The 16802-nt window shown below is 54.1% G+C and overlaps 2 protein-coding genes across 2 annotated transcripts in view; one reads left to right on the forward strand and one right to left on the reverse strand.

Annotated features, from left to right (window-relative positions):
• LOC122384477 (histone-lysine N-methyltransferase 2D-like) overlaps positions 1–7382 on the forward strand; it is a 62937-nt gene extending 55555 nt beyond the window's left edge. The window contains exons 48-54 of the mRNA XM_043371892.1: positions 3299–3757; positions 3965–4114; positions 4417–4578; positions 5446–5861; positions 6133–6262; positions 6514–6699; positions 6990–7382. Of these exons, the coding sequence (XP_043227827.1) occupies positions 3299–3757; positions 3965–4114; positions 4417–4578; positions 5446–5861; positions 6133–6262; positions 6514–6699; positions 6990–7082 (1596 nt within the window). The 3' untranslated portion in view covers positions 7083–7382. The remainder of the gene's footprint in view (positions 1–3298; positions 3758–3964; positions 4115–4416; positions 4579–5445; positions 5862–6132; positions 6263–6513; positions 6700–6989) is intronic.
• Positions 7383–7807: 425 nt separating this feature from the next.
• On the reverse strand, positions 7808–14450 carry LOC122384462 (potential E3 ubiquitin-protein ligase ariadne-2-like). The gene is made up of 10 exons (XM_043371864.1): positions 14123–14450; positions 13027–13375; positions 12672–12810; positions 12295–12387; positions 11802–11919; positions 11368–11461; positions 10831–10961; positions 10383–10503; positions 10169–10260; positions 7808–9863 (listed from the first exon to the last, which is right to left on the reverse strand). The coding sequence occupies exons 1-10, from the start codon at positions 14333–14335 to the stop codon at positions 9708–9710; spliced, it is 1506 nt and encodes a 501-aa protein (XP_043227799.1). The 5' UTR covers positions 14336–14450; the 3' UTR covers positions 7808–9707.
• Positions 14451–16802: the final 2352 nt, after the last annotated feature.

Consider the following 16802-nt stretch of genomic DNA (forward strand, 5'->3'; position numbering starts at 1 on the left):
CGTCGTCCTCCGGTCCCGTGGTGGACCAAGGAATGCGGAGATGCGATTCGTGCCAGGAAGCGCGCTTTTAGAAAGTTTGACCGGAGCAGTACTACTGAGAACCTCATCGCTTTTAAGAAAGCGCGGGCTTTTGCCCGTCGCGTTTTAAAAGAGGCAAAGGCTGTTTCATGGCGCACGTACGTGAGTTCCTTAAACCGTTTTACTCCTACGACCCAGATATGGGCACGCATGAAGCGCATTGAAGGCCGGTTCAGCTCTGTTCCGCTTCCGGTTTTAAGAGTGAACAACACGGACATATCCCACCCTTTAGACGTCGCAGAGACGATAGGCCGTGCACTCTATCAGCGCTGCCGAGGAGAGCCGTCCTCACGACCTGCACCAGCCGCCGTGGACTTCAGCACAGCTGAAAATTTGGTGTACAACGAGCCTTTCTCTATGGCTGAGCTCACGTCTGCCATCAGCTCGTTGCGCAGCGTCTCAGAAGGTCCGGATGCTGTCCACAACGACATGCTCCGTCATCTCCCGGCGGTTGCCCTCGAGGCGCTGCTAGCAACTTTCAATTCGCTGTGGGAGACTGGCACTTTCCCTGAGACCTGGCGGGAAGCCACTATCATTCCTATCTTGAAGGCTGGCAAGTCGGGACATGACCCTCTCCACTATCGGCCCATCTCTCTCACATCATCGCTTTCAAAGCTGATGGAGAAGATGGTCAATGTGCGTCTTAGCTGGTTTTTGGAACATCACGGTGTTTTTACAAACGCCCAGTGCGGTTTTAGAAAGCACCGCAGCCCTGTTGACCACATTTTAGCCCTCGACACCGAGATACGCACCTGTTTTACTGAAAAGAAGCACCTTGGAGCACTGTTCTTTGATATTGAGGCGGCCTATGATACAGTGTTACGACACAGAATACTTTCCAAAGTACACAAGTACGGCATACGCGGCCGGATGGGCCTCTTTATTAAGAACTTTTTATCGGGTCGTCGGTTCAAAGTCCGAGTTGGCAGTAGTCTTTCGAGCAGTTTTACTCTAGAGAACGGAGTTCCCCAGGGCGGGGTGCTTAGTGTGGCTCTCTTTGCAGTGGCGATTAATGACATCGCTGATGATCTGCCGGTCTCGATCGGTAGATCGCTCTTCGTGGATGATTTTGCCATTTGGTTTGCCGCTTCAAGCGCTCGGCATATGGCCAGACAGCTGCAGCTTGCAGTGACGCGGTTGGAGAGATGGAGTCGTGACAACGGTCTTCGTTTTTCAACAACGAAGACCGTCGCTATGCACTTTTGCCGCCGCCGCTGCGGCGACCTTCCCTTGGGAATCCAGCTCTATGGACAGGTGATTCCTACTCGTCCGGTGGCGAAGTTTCTTGGGATCTTTTTTGACAGTCGTTTAACGTATAAAGAACATTTTAGAACGCTTCGGGAACGATGTTTTAAATCCCTGAACGTTTTAAAATGTGTCGCCCGCACATCTTATGGTGCGGACCGCAGGACCCTTCTTCTTCTATATCGATCTATTGTACGATCGAAGCTAGATTACGCTTCTTTTGTCTACGATTCAGCGAGTGAATCTAGCAAGAGGGTCCTGGATACAGTCCATCATGCAGCACTCCGAGTAGCCACCGGAGCATTCCGCACCTCGCCCAGGAGCAGCATTCTTGCTGAGGCGCATGAACCGCCACTTTCACTCCGCCGTCAGATGTTGGGTATGCGGTACGCGCTGAAACTGCGCCAATTTCCTATGCACCCGACGTACCCATACGTTTTTTCACGGCATGCCACCCGATGTAACGGAAGGTTACGACCCTCGTTCGGAGTGCGCATGAAAGAACTGTTTTCAATAGTTGACATAGCATTGCGTAACGTTCGTCGTACCTGGGCTGCGCCCCCTCCACCGTGGAAAAGTGTCAGTCCACAGGTGGATCTTTCGCTTTCTGCAGTTCCAAAGGGCAAGTTGCTGCCTGCAGAGGCACGAGTCCGAGCCTTGGAACACCTTGCCTCTTACGATGGTTTTATTCCTGTATTCACAGACGGCTCTAAAACACCTGAGGGAGCGGGCTGTTCTTTCGTCGCTGGCGACGATACCCGTTCATTTTCGTTGCCATCTTTCGCCTCGGTGTTTTCACCGGAACTTGTTGCCATCGAGAAGGCTTTGTGTTTTATTGAGGTATCGGACGGACCTTTTTACTTGATTTTATCGGACTCCCTAAGCAGCCTGTTGGCCCTACGGAGTTTTAATCCAGCCGACCCGATCGTTCAAGACATTTTAGCTCGGCTTCAGTCAGTAGAACAATCGGGTAAATCTGTTCAGACCGTTTTTTTACGAATAGCTTTTGAAGTAATCAAGCTAGGCCAAAACTAAAAGTACCATCGTAATTCTCTCGTCATTCCGCATCGAAACATGTATGTGTTGACCTCGAGAGGTCAAGGTCAAAGGTTGGCTTCAGGTCACGCTACCTCAGGTCGCTTGACCTCAAGGTTACGTGAGTCCAAGGTCATCATGTATATCATTCGATGCGCCTTGACGAGCTGAACACAATGAGACCATTTGCGCGGCTGTATCTTTTTTTCTGTAAGTATTTATCAGCCAAAAAGCGATAGGTAACCTTTGATGACGTCACATGCCCTTACAGCTGTCCAATAGGAAATATGGCATCAAGGTAGTCAAAGTTGGTCATGAATTATGTCCTTTATGGTATAATTGACCATAACAACTCGGCCGTCCCAGCATAGTGACTCTGAGCGCACCGGCCAAGTTGCCCCGCTAGTCCCGGCTAAATAACCCCACATGGCCATTCTGAAAATTTTTGTCTTTCAAGTCGTCATGGCTGTACAAAACTAGATGAAATTTGCTCTTGGAACCGCTGAACACCCTAAAAAATGGCGCTATAATGTTGGAATCCGTTTACAGCCCAAATACTACATGTTATACAAATTCTTAAACGGAAGTAAAAGTTACCATTTTCTAACGAAATTCACCTTTTATTAATTTTGAATAAAACTAAGAGGGGGAAAGTTTTGACATTTGTTCTCGAGTTAGTTCTGCCGATGACAAATGAATAGAGACTAAAGTTATTTCATTCACTTTTATCAGCTTTCGTACAGGTGGGGGCGGCCAATTTACACCACCGGCCAAATTACCCCACTCTCCCCTATATGTGCTGCATGCTGTGTTGCTTTGTCCTGACCATCTCATCCCCTCGTCCCTCCCTCCCCAGCTACTGTTCCAGATGGGCATCTGTATACTGCCGGCCCGGATGTCCCCGACTGGTCTCTGACCGCCCCTCCTCCCTCCCCCGCAGCTTCTGTTCCAGATGGGCATCTGTATAATGCCGGCCCGGATGCCGGAGGAGGTGCGTCGCTGTCTGTTCTGCCATATGATCGGTGACGCCATGTCCGACGGGCCGGCGCGCCTGCTCAACTTTGACGTCGACAAGTGGGTGCACCTCAACTGCGCGCTCTGGGCCGACGACGTGTACGAGACGGAGAGCGGCGCCCTGGTCAACGTGGACCTGGCGCTGAAAAAGTCGCTCAACAGTACCTGCACGCTCTGCAAGGAGACGGGTGCCTCCGTCAAGTGTTTCAAGGTGCGCTGCGACAAGGCCTACCACCTGGCGTGCTCGGTCAAGGACAAGTGCACGTTCTACAAGACGAAGGCGGTGTACTGCCGCGAGCACTGGCTGAAGGGGGAGAAGGATAACGAGTTGACCACGCTGGCCGTCTACCGGCGCGTCTACATCGAGCGCGAGGAGGACAAACAGGTGAGAGACGGCGGCCGGTGGCACAACCAGGCGTTGTGCCGTCAATTAGTCTCCGCAGCTGACGCCGTGTCATGCCATTATCTGTCTCCGAGTCTGTGAAAACCCGTGTCTCCACCGATTTCATGTCGATCTGTGGCTCTGCTGACCCATGTATTTCTTAGTTTGTATCTCGCCTGACCGTACGCTGTTTGTCCGTGTCGCCGCCAGGTGGCAGTGGTGATGCACCAGGCCGGCTCGGACCAGTCGCACCTGCTGCGGGTGGGCACCCTCATCTTCCTGTCTGTGGGACAGCTGCTGCCGCACCAGCTGCCGGCCTTCCACACGGGCAACTACATCTACCCCATCGGATACAAGATCGTGAGTGGCGCGGCCGGCCGGCCGGTCGGCGGGGTCTGTGATAGGCTCAGTGCGGGCGGCTGGAATGGTTGGATGTATTACGCGATTGGTGTTTGAATGTGTCTGCTACAATTACCCTGCTAGTAAATATGCTTTGCGCATTCAATGGCACGATTTACGCCTCGTAATCTGCTCATTGGAAGGGGAAAGCATACGCCACAAAATGCGGAAGTGCCAAATAATTGTGGTGCTCCCGCCTCCCTCTTGGTTGCCCGCGTGTGACAGTGTTTTCAGGTCTGAGAGTCCGCCTTGTTCGTTTTCAGATCCGTCTGTTCTGGAGTTTCCGTCGCGCCAACAAGCGCTGTCAGTACGAGTGTTCCATCCAGGAGAAGGAAGGTCTGCCCGAGTTTGTGATCGTGGTGCGCGAGCCTCCGCTCAAAGAGGTCACCTTCACCGACGCCACCTGTCTGGGGGTGTGGAAACAGGTGAGATAGACAGCGACCACAGGCACTGCAGCGGGGTCCTGTCTGGGGGTGTGGAAACAGGTGAGATAGACAGTGGCGCACAGCGACCACCTGTCTGGGCGTCTGGAAACAAGTGAGATAGACAGCGACCACAGCACTGCAGCTGGGTCCTGTCTGGGGGTCTGGAAACAGGTGAGATAGACAGTGGCGCACAGCGACCACCTGTCTGGGGGTCAGGAAACAAGTGAGATAGACAGCGACCACAGCACTGCAGCTGGGTCCTGTCTGGGGGTCTGGAAACAGGTGAGATAGACAGTGGCGCACAGCGACCACCTGTCTGGGGGTCAGGAAACAGGTGAGCTAGACAGTGGCGCACAGCGACCACCTGTCTGGGCGTCTGGAAACAGGTGAGATAGACAGCGACCACAGTCACTGCAGCTGGGTCCTGTCTGGGGGTCTGGAAACGGGTGAGATACTACAGTGGCGGACAGCGACCGCGCTGTAGTTCTCCGGGAAGGATGTAGACCGATACTTATTTTTTCTGTTGTCTTGCTTTCGTGATGAAGAACGTCGGGAGATTCTAGATTTTCCTGATTGAGGATTGTTTGGCAGCTGAACACCGAATCAACGTTGTTTTCAACGAATCAGCTGTCTGGTAGACCGATAACGCAGCGTGCATCTGACCTGTTCCCCTGACTTCTCTGCCCTCTGTCCTCGAGGAGGCCAAAACAGTGCTGTGTCACCGGGCGCAGTTACGCCAGTATCTGACCCCCGGTCTCCCCCTGTCAGGTGCTCCGTCCGCTGGCGCGGCTCCGGGAGCAGGCCGGCATGGTGCGCCTGACACTTCCCCCAGTACAGTATATCTGACCACTCCCCTCCCCTGTGCAGGTGCTCCGTCCTCTCGCCCGGCTCCGGGAGCAGGCCGGCATGGTGCGCCTGTTCCCCCAGTACGTCACCGGCGAGGATCTGTTCGGTCTCACCGAGCCGGCCATCATCAAAATCCTCGAGTCGCTGCCGGGCATCGACACACTCACCGACTACCGGTTCAAGTACGGCCGCAACCCACTGCTCGAGCTCCCCCTGGCCATCAACCCGACCGGCTGCGCGCGATCAGAGGCCAAGCTGCGCACCCACTTCAAACGGCCGCACACGCAGCGGCCGGGCGGCGGCCACGCGCGCAGTCTGGCCCAGATCAGTTACACATCCGACAGCAGCGCGCCTTACTCCAAACAGTTTGTCCACTCGCGCAGCTCCCAGTACAAAAAGATGAAACAGGAGTGGCGCAACAACGTCTACCTCGCCAGGTGAGACTACTACGGGTGGACGGTGGACGACGCTTTCGGTTTCTTGCTATTGTGGGGAAGGGTGTTGTATGGTCTTCTCGGATAAGTTAGCTATAGCTGGTTAACTGATGACTAATTGCTCAGTCTGTTTTGAACCATATGCCCGTCCTATTTTAAATTAGGCTTGTTTTGTTTCCAAACCATACGAGTCAGCCGGCAAAACATAGCTAACGGCACTTTGGTCTTTGGTTGCGCCCGTCGGATAGTGCCCTAACTCTCATGCCGTTCACAGGTCCAAGATCCAGGGCCTGGGCCTGTACGCGGCGCGCACGCTGGAAAAGTTCACCATGATCATCGAGTATATCGGCGAGGTGATCCGGAACGAGCTGGCAGAGTGCCGCGAGAAACGCTACGAGGCCGCCGTGAGTACCGAGTGGGATGGTACAGCTGACACCAGCAACTGGAGGGAGACCGAGGGGCGGCTAGAGGAATCTGGCGCCTATGTGTGGGCTTTTCTGCGCCATCAGTGGCAGTGACAGACTGGCACGAGTATTTTGCTCAGAGATATTCTGTTCTATGCCGCCGTGTTTAGGCACTTAATGTGATCGACTTTCCACTTACTCATCAGATTGCTCCCCCTCCACCGCTGACCGCCACTCCTCCCCCTCTGCAGAACCGCGGCATCTACATGTTCCGTGTGGACGAGAACCATGTGGTGGACGCCACGCTGAGCGGCGGCCTGGCGCGCTACATCAACCACTCGTGCAACCCCAACTGCATCACCGAGAGCGTCGAGGTGGACAGGGGCCACCACAAGATCATCATCTTCGCCAACCGGCGTATCCAGCGCGGCGAGGAGGTGAGGCGACGAGAGAGGACAGGGGAGGGAGAGGAATTACAGGCAGGACGGGGCGAGCGTGTGACTGTGCTGGTTGGGTGGGGGAGGAGGTTAGGGAATCCCAGTTACTTTAAGTTATTTGTGGACTGACTGGTGGTTGTTTCAGCTTGTTTCAATGGCGATGTTTGATAAGTTGTAAAGTAGCTAATCCCTTAGACCTGCACATTCTTTGCGTTGTTCGCCTAGTGAGCCGTCAGTGCTGACACGCCCCCTGACCCCGTCTCCTAACGACACCTCACTCTGCCCCGCAGCTGGCGTACGACTACAAGTTTGACATTGAGGATGACAGCAATAAGATACCGTGCCTGTGCGGCGCGCCCAACTGCCGAAAGTGGATGAACTGAGCGGCCGACTCAGCTGCAGCGGCCCCCGGCCGGGCTGAGGGGCGCGCGGTGCCACAGGGGCTGCTGGCTGCGCCGCAGGGCCCGGCACACAGACTCCAGTATCAGTGTATGTGTGTGTGTGAGAGAGTGAGTGACCGGCGGCCGCCGGGCGCGGACGACACGGGCTGATAACCGTTTGGGCGGTGTTTTGTTGTTGCGTTGCACGCGAGGGCTGGTCGCCCGCATACTGGTGTCCCGTTGTACGCTGGCATTATCGTGTTTCTCATTTGCATATATTGCGTGAATACACATGTTCTAAATGCCCGGCGTCTGAAGACATGCTGCGCTGAGCTGCAAAATTGTCCGGTGATCGACGTTTAGTTCGTATGTCGCGCTTATGCATTTTTTACCGCTGCTCGAGAGAACTTACTCGCTTTTTTTGTTCTGGTTACGACGGCCGTGAAAGGCTACAACAGCGGCGACTAGCGGCTAGTGTTGGGGAATTCGGACGAACATAACATCTGAGGTTTGTTAAGCTGGTTCGCAGAATTATCCACTCCCTTGTTTGTTTGTTTGTTGGGGGTTAGGGGCGCGCCGAGTGCAAGGTCATTTTGCGCCCGAATCATCTACTTCCGTTTCTACGCGTAGTTACGGCGTCACCCCAACTAACCACCGCGAATCTTCAAAGAGTCCATATCTCTGTTCAATGCACCGGGTCCGCACCAGCCGCTCATCTAAAAACACGATTCAAAGTCAAAGCATGTTCAGTAAACGCTCCAGTCAGAGGTGCACGGCCGACACGGCCGTTGTGCACGGGTCAGGTCGGGTCAGCCCGCGGCGCCGGCCGGAAGATCTGGCGAGTTGGGCGGCGGCGCCGGCCCGACCCGGGTCCTGTTTCGCGGCTCGACGCTACAGCGCGCTACGCGTATCGCGGTATTGCCATCGGGTTTCAATCGTAACATCAACAAACTCGGACGGTTCAACACTGAGAGCATCCGAGTTTGTTGATGGTTCCATGGAAACCCAATACCGTAGCGTAACGTCGAGCACTGTAGCGTCGTGCCGTGAAGCAGGGCCCGGTCCGGCCGTCGGGGTGGGACACCCAGTGACCTATCCCCGGCGGGGCCGGGCCGGGCGGGACGGGACCGGCGCCGCCGCCTCAGCACACAATCGAGGTACTCATGGAAGGTCAGTCGGACGCACGGCGCGCCTCACTGGAAGAGGAGAGAGCGGGGAGACGCGGTATGGCACCAGCTCTCGACACTGGAGGACCGCCGGCCGCGGCGCAGATGGCACGGAGAGGCGACAGCGTGCCACCCCGCACAAGGCTTGTACATTCTACCGGAGTTTGTTGAGACTGGACAGATCCGCCGCGAGCAATGGCCGGCGGGCCGCGCTGACTGACTATATAATCTCAGAAAGGCTCACACACTGCGGGTATAAATGAACGGAGACACCCCGTCCTGACCTTACGGTACCGTCACAGTCACACCGGTGCACTACACCGCACATAACTGCGACACATGCACATACAAGACACTACACACGCACACACAAGCACTCGCGGCGCCACATGACTCGTGGGTGATACGAGAAGAAAAATATTAGTAACACGTAACTGATGCGATTCCGGTATTAAATAACACAGGCAAGAATATTGTTCTCTAATAAAAAACTAAAACCGATTTACGCAACTACCCAATGCAGTCCGAACTGAAAATGACGATTTTCTTCGCCCGCTGTCCGCCGGGGTGAATTAGCTCCGGCTCAGCTCTGAACAGTCGTCTGCCGTTAGGACCAGACTGACGGACCGACCCGATCCCCTCCCTCACTCTCCGGCTGCCCCCCCCCCCTCCACACACTCTGGCGGCTGTAGTCGCCATCCAGCGCCACCCGATACAGGTGAGGCCACGGACACCTCCGCTGACCGACGCGGGCCCGGCCGGCCGCTCAGGGCCGGCTGACGTTCGTCTCAACTACCGACAACACTCAGTCCTCCCCCGGCGGTAACCGGTCGGCCCGTGCACCCGCCCCTCACTGCGCGGTAGAGGTTATTCCAACAAAAACCCAGAAAAGCTTGACAAAAATGCCATCGGCTAAATTATCTGCCCAATATGGTAGCAAAAGGCAAACGTCTGTAATTTTGGCTAAACACATACTTTTGCTTATAGTCAAAGCGTGCGGAGAGCTAGGTTAAAATAGACTCGATTGTACGTGTGAGGCATCGCGAATCTTAAGAGTTGATTTCCAAGAGATTGATAACAAAATCCTCGAACTTTTCTCGATTTTGTCGAAATGAGGATATCTTACCTACCACGCAGTGAGGCGAGAGCTATAGGTTAGGTCGGTCCATCCCACCGCGCGGCAGCCACCCCACTCACGACCCCATCATGCCCTCTCTCGCCCCCTCTGCGCCCCACGGACCTCACACACGCCCTGGAGACTATGACACGTCACCACCGGGCGAGGCTGTCCCCTGCCCAGCCCACTGACACCGACACACCTCGCTCGGACCCGGAGCAGGGCGCCCCGCCGGGCCGGTTTGACACGGTGTGGGCCACGCCCGCGCTGACTGGTGGCTCGGGCGCGGCCCCGCGCACAGTACCCCCCCCCCCCCGACCCCCGACTGTGTCCCGGCGGCGGCCACTACACCTCGATGAACTCTCTGAGCAGCATGGTGCGGCTCTTTTCGACGCGGCTCATGTGGTTCTCGAGCTCGCCGCGGTCGGTGGTCTCTGCACGCTCCACCTTCCACGAGAGCTCCTCGATATCCAGTTCCAGCTGCGCCTGCTGGTACTCGAACTGCGAAACGGACGGCAGGCAGGGATGGAGGGTTACGGCCGGCGCTGGATAGCAGCAGACACGTCAATATGAGTAAACGGGCGCGAAAAGACCAGTTCAGTGGATCCAAGGTAGATAACTGTAGCTGTACTGATAAGCGAAATTACAAAAAAAAAATTATCAGCGTTACGCAAGTCTGCGCTGAACACACGAGGGCGAAAGAGCAGTTTACAATGGCTGTATACAGACAAACAGCAAACAAATACGAATAAGAGCTCCCAGTTTAATTATATGTCTAGGGCGTCCTGCGATGTTCGAGCACTCACCAGCGCCTTTCTCGAGCCGGTCTCGAGGTAGTAAGCGTACGGGTAGGTGTACTGAAGCGTGTATCGACACTTGGCAAGCAGCGCCGCCGCGTCTGGAGAAAAAACGCAAACCGTCAGTCACCTGGATACAAAAGGTCAGCAAACACAAGCAAATACCGAAAAAGTTTCCGTAAGAAAATAGACACCATTCACCAAAACAGTCTGATTTGCGCACCGAGCAGGTACTGCCAGTCGATCCAGGTGCCGCTGGCGTCGTTGACCTTCTGGTTGATTCGGTCCACGATCTTCTGGCGCGTGTGTGCCTCCAGCGCCAGCGACTTGGAGTGGTTCTCCCACTGAAAGACAGCGTCAGCACGCGGTCAGACGGTCAGACCAGCCTACATCCGAGACGCCTCCCGGCCACAAAGGACAGGGGACAGCACACAGATTCTGAAAGTATCACTCAGCGACACACTCGTCAGTCACATCAAGACTGACCACAGCTGCTGCTGTTAATACCACTATAATCCGTCCGTTACCTCCGCGGTCCTGGGAAGTAAGCGAGACTCATGTATGGTTCTCTTCCACTGCAGATCAGCTGGCGAGTACGAATTACGATTCTGCCATCAACCCCGTGCCGCCGCCGAATCCCCGGCCAGTGCCTCCACCCGGCCCTCGCTCACCCGTTCGTAGTAGTGCAGGTACTTTTTGAGCGCCTCGCGCGCCTTGGCGTGCGCCGAGTCGCTGGCGATGTTGGGGTTCTCCTTGTACCGGGAGCACTCGTAGTATTCGGAGCCGTGGTTCTTCCAGTTGCCTGGAACAGTGCACAGGGCGTGGTGAGGACGTGAAACACGACTGAATAGATGAACATGCTGCACAACAGACAGAGCGAATTACATACGACGGGGCAATAATACGCTAATTTTGGATCCAGATACACATCTTTCAAAAAAAAAAAAAAAAATCATCTGAAGATGCTGATCCATGACCTTCAACACCATTTATCGTTAATTCGTTTGTGATACCCTCCTTCAATGACAAGCTATGTACAATTGTACAGTGTACCTACACGTAAGGCCGGGAATAGAGTGATAAGTGAAGGAAGAGAAAGAAGAGATTAGAAGGAAGAGAAACTACATACGACAACGTGACCGATCACAATTAGACTCGGCATATTTCGGGGTGTCAGGGTGTCACTGGGAGGTCCGCTGCGGACTTACCGAGGCACATCCAGCAGAACTCGAACTTGCAGCTGAAGCACTGCATGTGATTGCACCCCCCGTTCTTCTCTATACAGATATGACACTTTGGACACTGCCAACGGATACAAAGAGCAGCACGTCAACACAAAGCTTACATGTCAAAACACACACCCGATATTTGATGGGCTGTGCCACTCATGTGAAATACAGATTGTTAAAAAAAAAACTACGTGGAACGGACGGTTAGGAACTCTTATTAGCAAACCTCTCGCTTGTTCAGAAATAGGTATGTCAATGTTCGAACATGACACACTTTGCCAAACCTTTTATTTCATAACTCGAAGCAAATTTATCTTCAGATGTCACCAAATGAAGTGCAATTTGAAGGACAATCCGACAGTTTGATTCCCGCCCTAGTATGACTGCATCACGGCCGGCGCGGCACCACTCACGTCTTTGGTGTTGGCAGATATATAGTTGGCCGTTTCACTGTCGTCGGCGCACTTGGTGAGCCACTTTTTCACAGTCTCACAGTCGGCCGGCGCGTGGTAGTCGATACCACAGCGGAAACTGGACAATCAGCAGCAGACACCGTCAAACACGCTGCCACAACGGAAACTGACAGCGGCCACACAGTGCCTACTGTCAGCGATCTGCGGCCGGCATTCCATCGGGAATGATTCGATCTCCTATACACGTCTGCTGTCTTATCAGCTGCTCTGTGCGTGAAATGTACAAAAGAATGCATAGGTGAGAAACATGAAAGAAAATGAAAGTCGGCATAAATTATTAACGAATTCACAAGTCGATAAATGACACCCTCACCCTAAATTCCAGCACCAGTGATAGAAGGCTGCTCAGCAGCGTCCTCGCCTATCGAGTCACTAAGCCCAACTATCATCACAGCTAGCGGCGCTTCCCAGCAGCTGCGCCACGTGCACTCACCAGAAAGACGTTTTGCATTTGCTGCACACCACTCGCTTGGCCTTGGGCTCGACCGCCCGAATTATGATGGGGCAGTTAGGACCTGGACAAAATCTGAAAACCAAAACATTGACTATAAAATATGGCAGTTGGTGTTATCAATACTATGATTTCGGATACTGCGGCTGACCTAAGCTCGCGTCATTCCCGTCCCTACCTACCCGACAATTCACCAGCACCCACCTGGCCTGACCTGTGACCCCCACCCCACCTGACCTTCCCTGTGACCGCACCTGGCCTGACCTGTGACGCCACCTGGCCTGACCTGTGACCCCACCCCACCAGGGCCTGACCTGTGACCCCACCCCACCAGGGCCTGACCTGTGACCCCACCCCACCTGAGCTGCGGCTGCGAGCGGATGTAGTCAGCGAAGGCGTACTGCTGATACCGGCTGCGCAGCCCCGGCTTGGTCACCAGCGAGACGACAAAGTCCTCCGGCACCAGGATGTTGCAGTGGCGCGCCATGCACTCAATACCTGGACGGCCACAGAAACCACGGCGTCAGCAGAACATTGGACGGCGGACGACCCGGCAGCGTAGGGCGACAGCGAGCAGCGACAGTAGTGGTCAGCCGCAGCACATACTCTACTGAAATCTGCCAGAGGGACACACACCAACAACAGCGCGAGAATCTGCTCAGACCAGCATGCTCCCTGCCCACTGCCCAGCCCCACACAGTCACAGACACCCACCTAGTGAGATTCCCTGCATGATCTGCGTCTCAAAATGCATCCTCCAGCAGGACTGGCAGAAATGGTGCCGGCACGCCAGCGCCCGGTACTCGTTGGGCGGCTGCGCACAGGCGCACACCGGACACTCAGCGGGCGGCTGGGCGGCGGCGGCGGGGGCGGCCGCCGGCTGGGCGGCGCTGCTCGGGCCCGCCGCGCTGCCGCCGCCGCCCGCGGCCGGCGCCGGCGGCGGGCGCGGCTTGATCTGCGCCTCGGCCAGCAGCTGCTGGCAGTTGGCACGGTAGCGCGCCGTGATCTCGGCGGCGTTCCAGTTGTTGGAGTGCAGCAGCTGCTTGGCCAGGGACGGCGTCACCTGTCGACGGCCAGCGGCAACACGTCAGAGCCCGGCCATTGGCGGCGGCTTTAACGCTCTGAATGAGATTCCTGGCTTGGGATTTTTCGATCCGTCTATTGAAAAACGAACGCAACTTGAAAACAAACGGTACTTATATAGCGAGACCAGAAGCTGAAGAAAATTATATGGCGTGCGTCTTTTTACATAACTCTTGATGGGATGGTCTACAGTTGGTGGGAGCAGCCGGCCAGGATCAGCTGCCACTTGAGTGGGATTGATCTTTGGCTTTGATGGGCACTCTAACTTGGGCACCTAAACCCTCCAGCTACTCAGCATTGCAGAATGCAGATCTAATGGTAGGAGCCAGGGCCTGTGAACCAAACAACTGTTTAGCATAGGCTCTAGCTCCATCAATCATAGGCGGCAGAACGGGGAGGGCACCGGGGCACCGTGCTCCCTTGATTTTGTCATTTTAACATTAGCCCTATGGGCGTTGCAAGGAAAGAATGGGACCAAGTCGGCAGTGCCCCCCCCCCCCCTTCTTAATTGAAGGTATTGCGCCGCCACTGCCATCAATCTGCCCATTCAAACATTTGATCTACATTTATTTAAAAACTTGTCAACTATGGATCTTGTTAACATAGCTAGGTACCATGCTAAGCATTTTGGGATAACCTGTGTGATCACACACAAAACTTGTGTGTTCACACACCTGGCCATAGCCCAATAACTGAGCACCTGCGGGCTGTCTGAGCACCTGCTGACCTGCAGTGAGGTGCTGAGCTGCTCGACCCACTCGTTCAGCAGCCGCTCCACCTCCTCCACGGAGAGACACTCCACCGGAAAGTGCTCCGGGTTCAGGCGCGACAGGTCCTCCTCCAGGTCATCAGCGCCGTCCTCGTAGTACTCCTGCAGTGCGCCATCGTCGTCCTCATCCTCAGAGTACTCCATCGACGACTGGGACTCCGTGTCGGCCATTCTGAAGCTCCAACACCCAAGTCCAGGCTTCTGAGGCTCTGTTACTTTACACTTCAGCACTTCACAAATGCTGATCACAATGGTCCTGAAAAGTAGGCACAGTGTCACATCAACTTATTGTTCCTTATCCTAGGTGCTACTACAGCTCAAGCTGCACCTCACCCTGAAGTGAGCATGAAATTATGAAGGCTGGCTCCATACTGCAAAGTATGGCTCGTAGGTCGACGAGGCGCACCGGCCGAAGCTCACAATCCGCACCAACCCTTCAGAAAGAGCCGAAAAATCCGCACCAAAGCCGAATGAGAGTACAAAAATCCCGCGCCGAACCCAAGAAGTGACCAGTTTTCATCCGCACTGACCGCAATTAGTGATATGAGCCGCAAGTCTGCCCTCTCAGTAGTATGGAAACGAAACGAGAAATACGCACCACGCAACTCAAACCAAAAGGATGGCATGCCAATACAAGAACTATATCCAGTACGTGCCCCTGGCGATTCTTCCAGGGTGATTGTTGTCCGATCATATATCCACTTATAAATAGAAAGATGATTTTGAATGGCTAAATGTGGAATCATCTCATGCATGCAGCATGCATTTTCGGCGTCTTTCGTTGGGTCTACAACTGTATCGCACAACAAATCTGATCGGCAAGTCATTCACAGCGGATTTGACTACTTGGCCGCGGTAAAGTGGCGATCCCCAAACCCTGTCATCAGCCATGCGCATCTCGTTCACGAATGCTGCAAAATGCAACAACCTCAGATTCTTTCAATGCAACTTATTAGCTGTGTCAAACATACACGATAAATCCTTCGCATTTGACTACTTGAAGCGATGGAGCGGAGCGGTGATCTAGCCCTTGTCATCGGCTGTGTAGTGTATAGTCGACTACAGAATGATGTTCCACTTTTCACAGGCAATTATTTGCCTGGAGTGGTAGGCTGTACCGCATCACACGGGCTGAGTTCACAAATTATAGCTTTGTCCCAATGCTCACAATCGATACGCTTAATTGAGTGATAAACGGCACAACTTAGCGCTCCGGTCAACTGACAGCTTCTGAGGAGTGGAATATCATTCTGTAGTCGACTATACATCTCGAATCCCTCCCATTGACAGTGCTCATCTCTCGCTCTACCGCCTCGCAGAGCTGAGCGATGCGTTTCGTGTTGTAACAGTGCAAACTTGCGGGCATGATTAGGTATGGGACGACCAGGGTGATTATGGGACGACCAGCGCTGGCATAGTCCGTTCTGACCACCCCACGCTCAATTAAACGTGATAGCACACTGCATTATACATTGAAGCTCCAACAATGTTTTTTTCTTAGATTTTCATCTACTTCTCTGGTCTGTTATGTCCGTCGGCTGTCGCTAAGCCAATTCCGCACCGCACTACACATCTGCATTGCACCAAGCCAAAATACGCACCAAATCCACACCAGCTGGAAATTGCCATAGGTTCTTTGCAGACTGGGGCTGGCTGACTAGAACTCTAAAGCCTAGGCTCTGTTTTAAGACACAACGCTACTGCGCACTACACATAGCGATATTGGGTTTCTGTGGACCATGGATGCATCATTAATCTATAGAACACTCTCAATGTTGGATAGTAACACTCTCAATGTTGGATAGTCTGAGCTTGATTTTCCATGGAAACCCAATGACCCAAATTTGCTGGTCCCATAGCTCAGTTGGTTAGAGCGTTGGACTCCGCTTGGTGAGAGCAGGCGTTCCCGGTTATAACAGTCCGGGTTCGAAGCGTGACGGGCGCTTGACATTTATGGGCCTCCTGACAGGTATGGTTGCGGTTGGTGGCAGGCCATAGCCAGGCGAAGTCAGCGAGGGGACCGACAGTGCGCTGCTTTGTGCGCACGTTAAACCTTGGACTCCAAATTCTGCCATAGAATTCCGTAGGTTCGCTCAGCTTGAAGCAAAAGTCCAGAACCACATCGAGCACATCACAAAGTCTGTCCAAAGCCAAGAAGAGATGCTAAGGAACCAGGCCGTCAACATGGAAAAAGCACTAGATGCATATGGTAAGCGTGTGGCAGATCAGGTGAGAGCAGTCGAGGCGCATGCAAACTCAGCAGGACCTTCCTATGCAGATGCTGTCAAGGGCACCTGCAAGGAGGTTGTTGAAGCAGTGAAAACCCAGCTGAGCTCACTCCCAAAAGGTAATGAAAGCACACAACACTCAGCCCTGGATCTGACAAAGGCTTTGGACGACCACTGGGACAGGGAGAGACGCAAAGCCAACATTGTCGTGCACAACCTACCAGAGCCCGAGGAAGGTCCATTGAACGAGCGGGCAGAGAAGGATAGGCTGGCAATCCTGAAGATGATCAAGGATGTGATGAAAATAAGCGTATCAGCTTCTAAATCCTTCAGAGCCGGAAGAAGGTTGCAGGGTAAACCCAGACTGGTTATCCTGACCCTTGACAATCCAGCATGCCGAGCTGATATCC

This window comes from Amphibalanus amphitrite, unplaced genomic scaffold (genome assembly GCF_019059575.1).
Source record: "Amphibalanus amphitrite isolate SeventyFive unplaced genomic scaffold, NRLGWU_Aamphi_draft 000191F_arrow, whole genome shotgun sequence".
NCBI classification, from domain to species: domain Eukaryota; kingdom Metazoa; phylum Arthropoda; class Thecostraca; order Balanomorpha; family Balanidae; genus Amphibalanus; species Amphibalanus amphitrite.

What these genes read in the sequence shown, in the direction of transcription:
- LOC122384462 (XM_043371864.1), bottom strand. Translation starts at nt 14,335, where the DNA reads ATGGCCGACACGGAGTCCCAGTCGTCGATGGAGTACTCTGAGGATGAG. An exon ending in AAATGCAAAACGTCTTTCTG is followed by an intron (nt 11,920 to 12,294) that starts GTGAGTGCACGT and finishes CTGATTGTCCAG; the next exon opens with TTTCCGCTGTGGTATCGACT. An exon ending in TATCTGCCAACACCAAAGAC is followed by an intron (nt 11,462 to 11,801) that starts GTGAGTGGTGCC and finishes ATCCGTTGGCAG; the next exon opens with TGTCCAAAGTGTCATATCTG.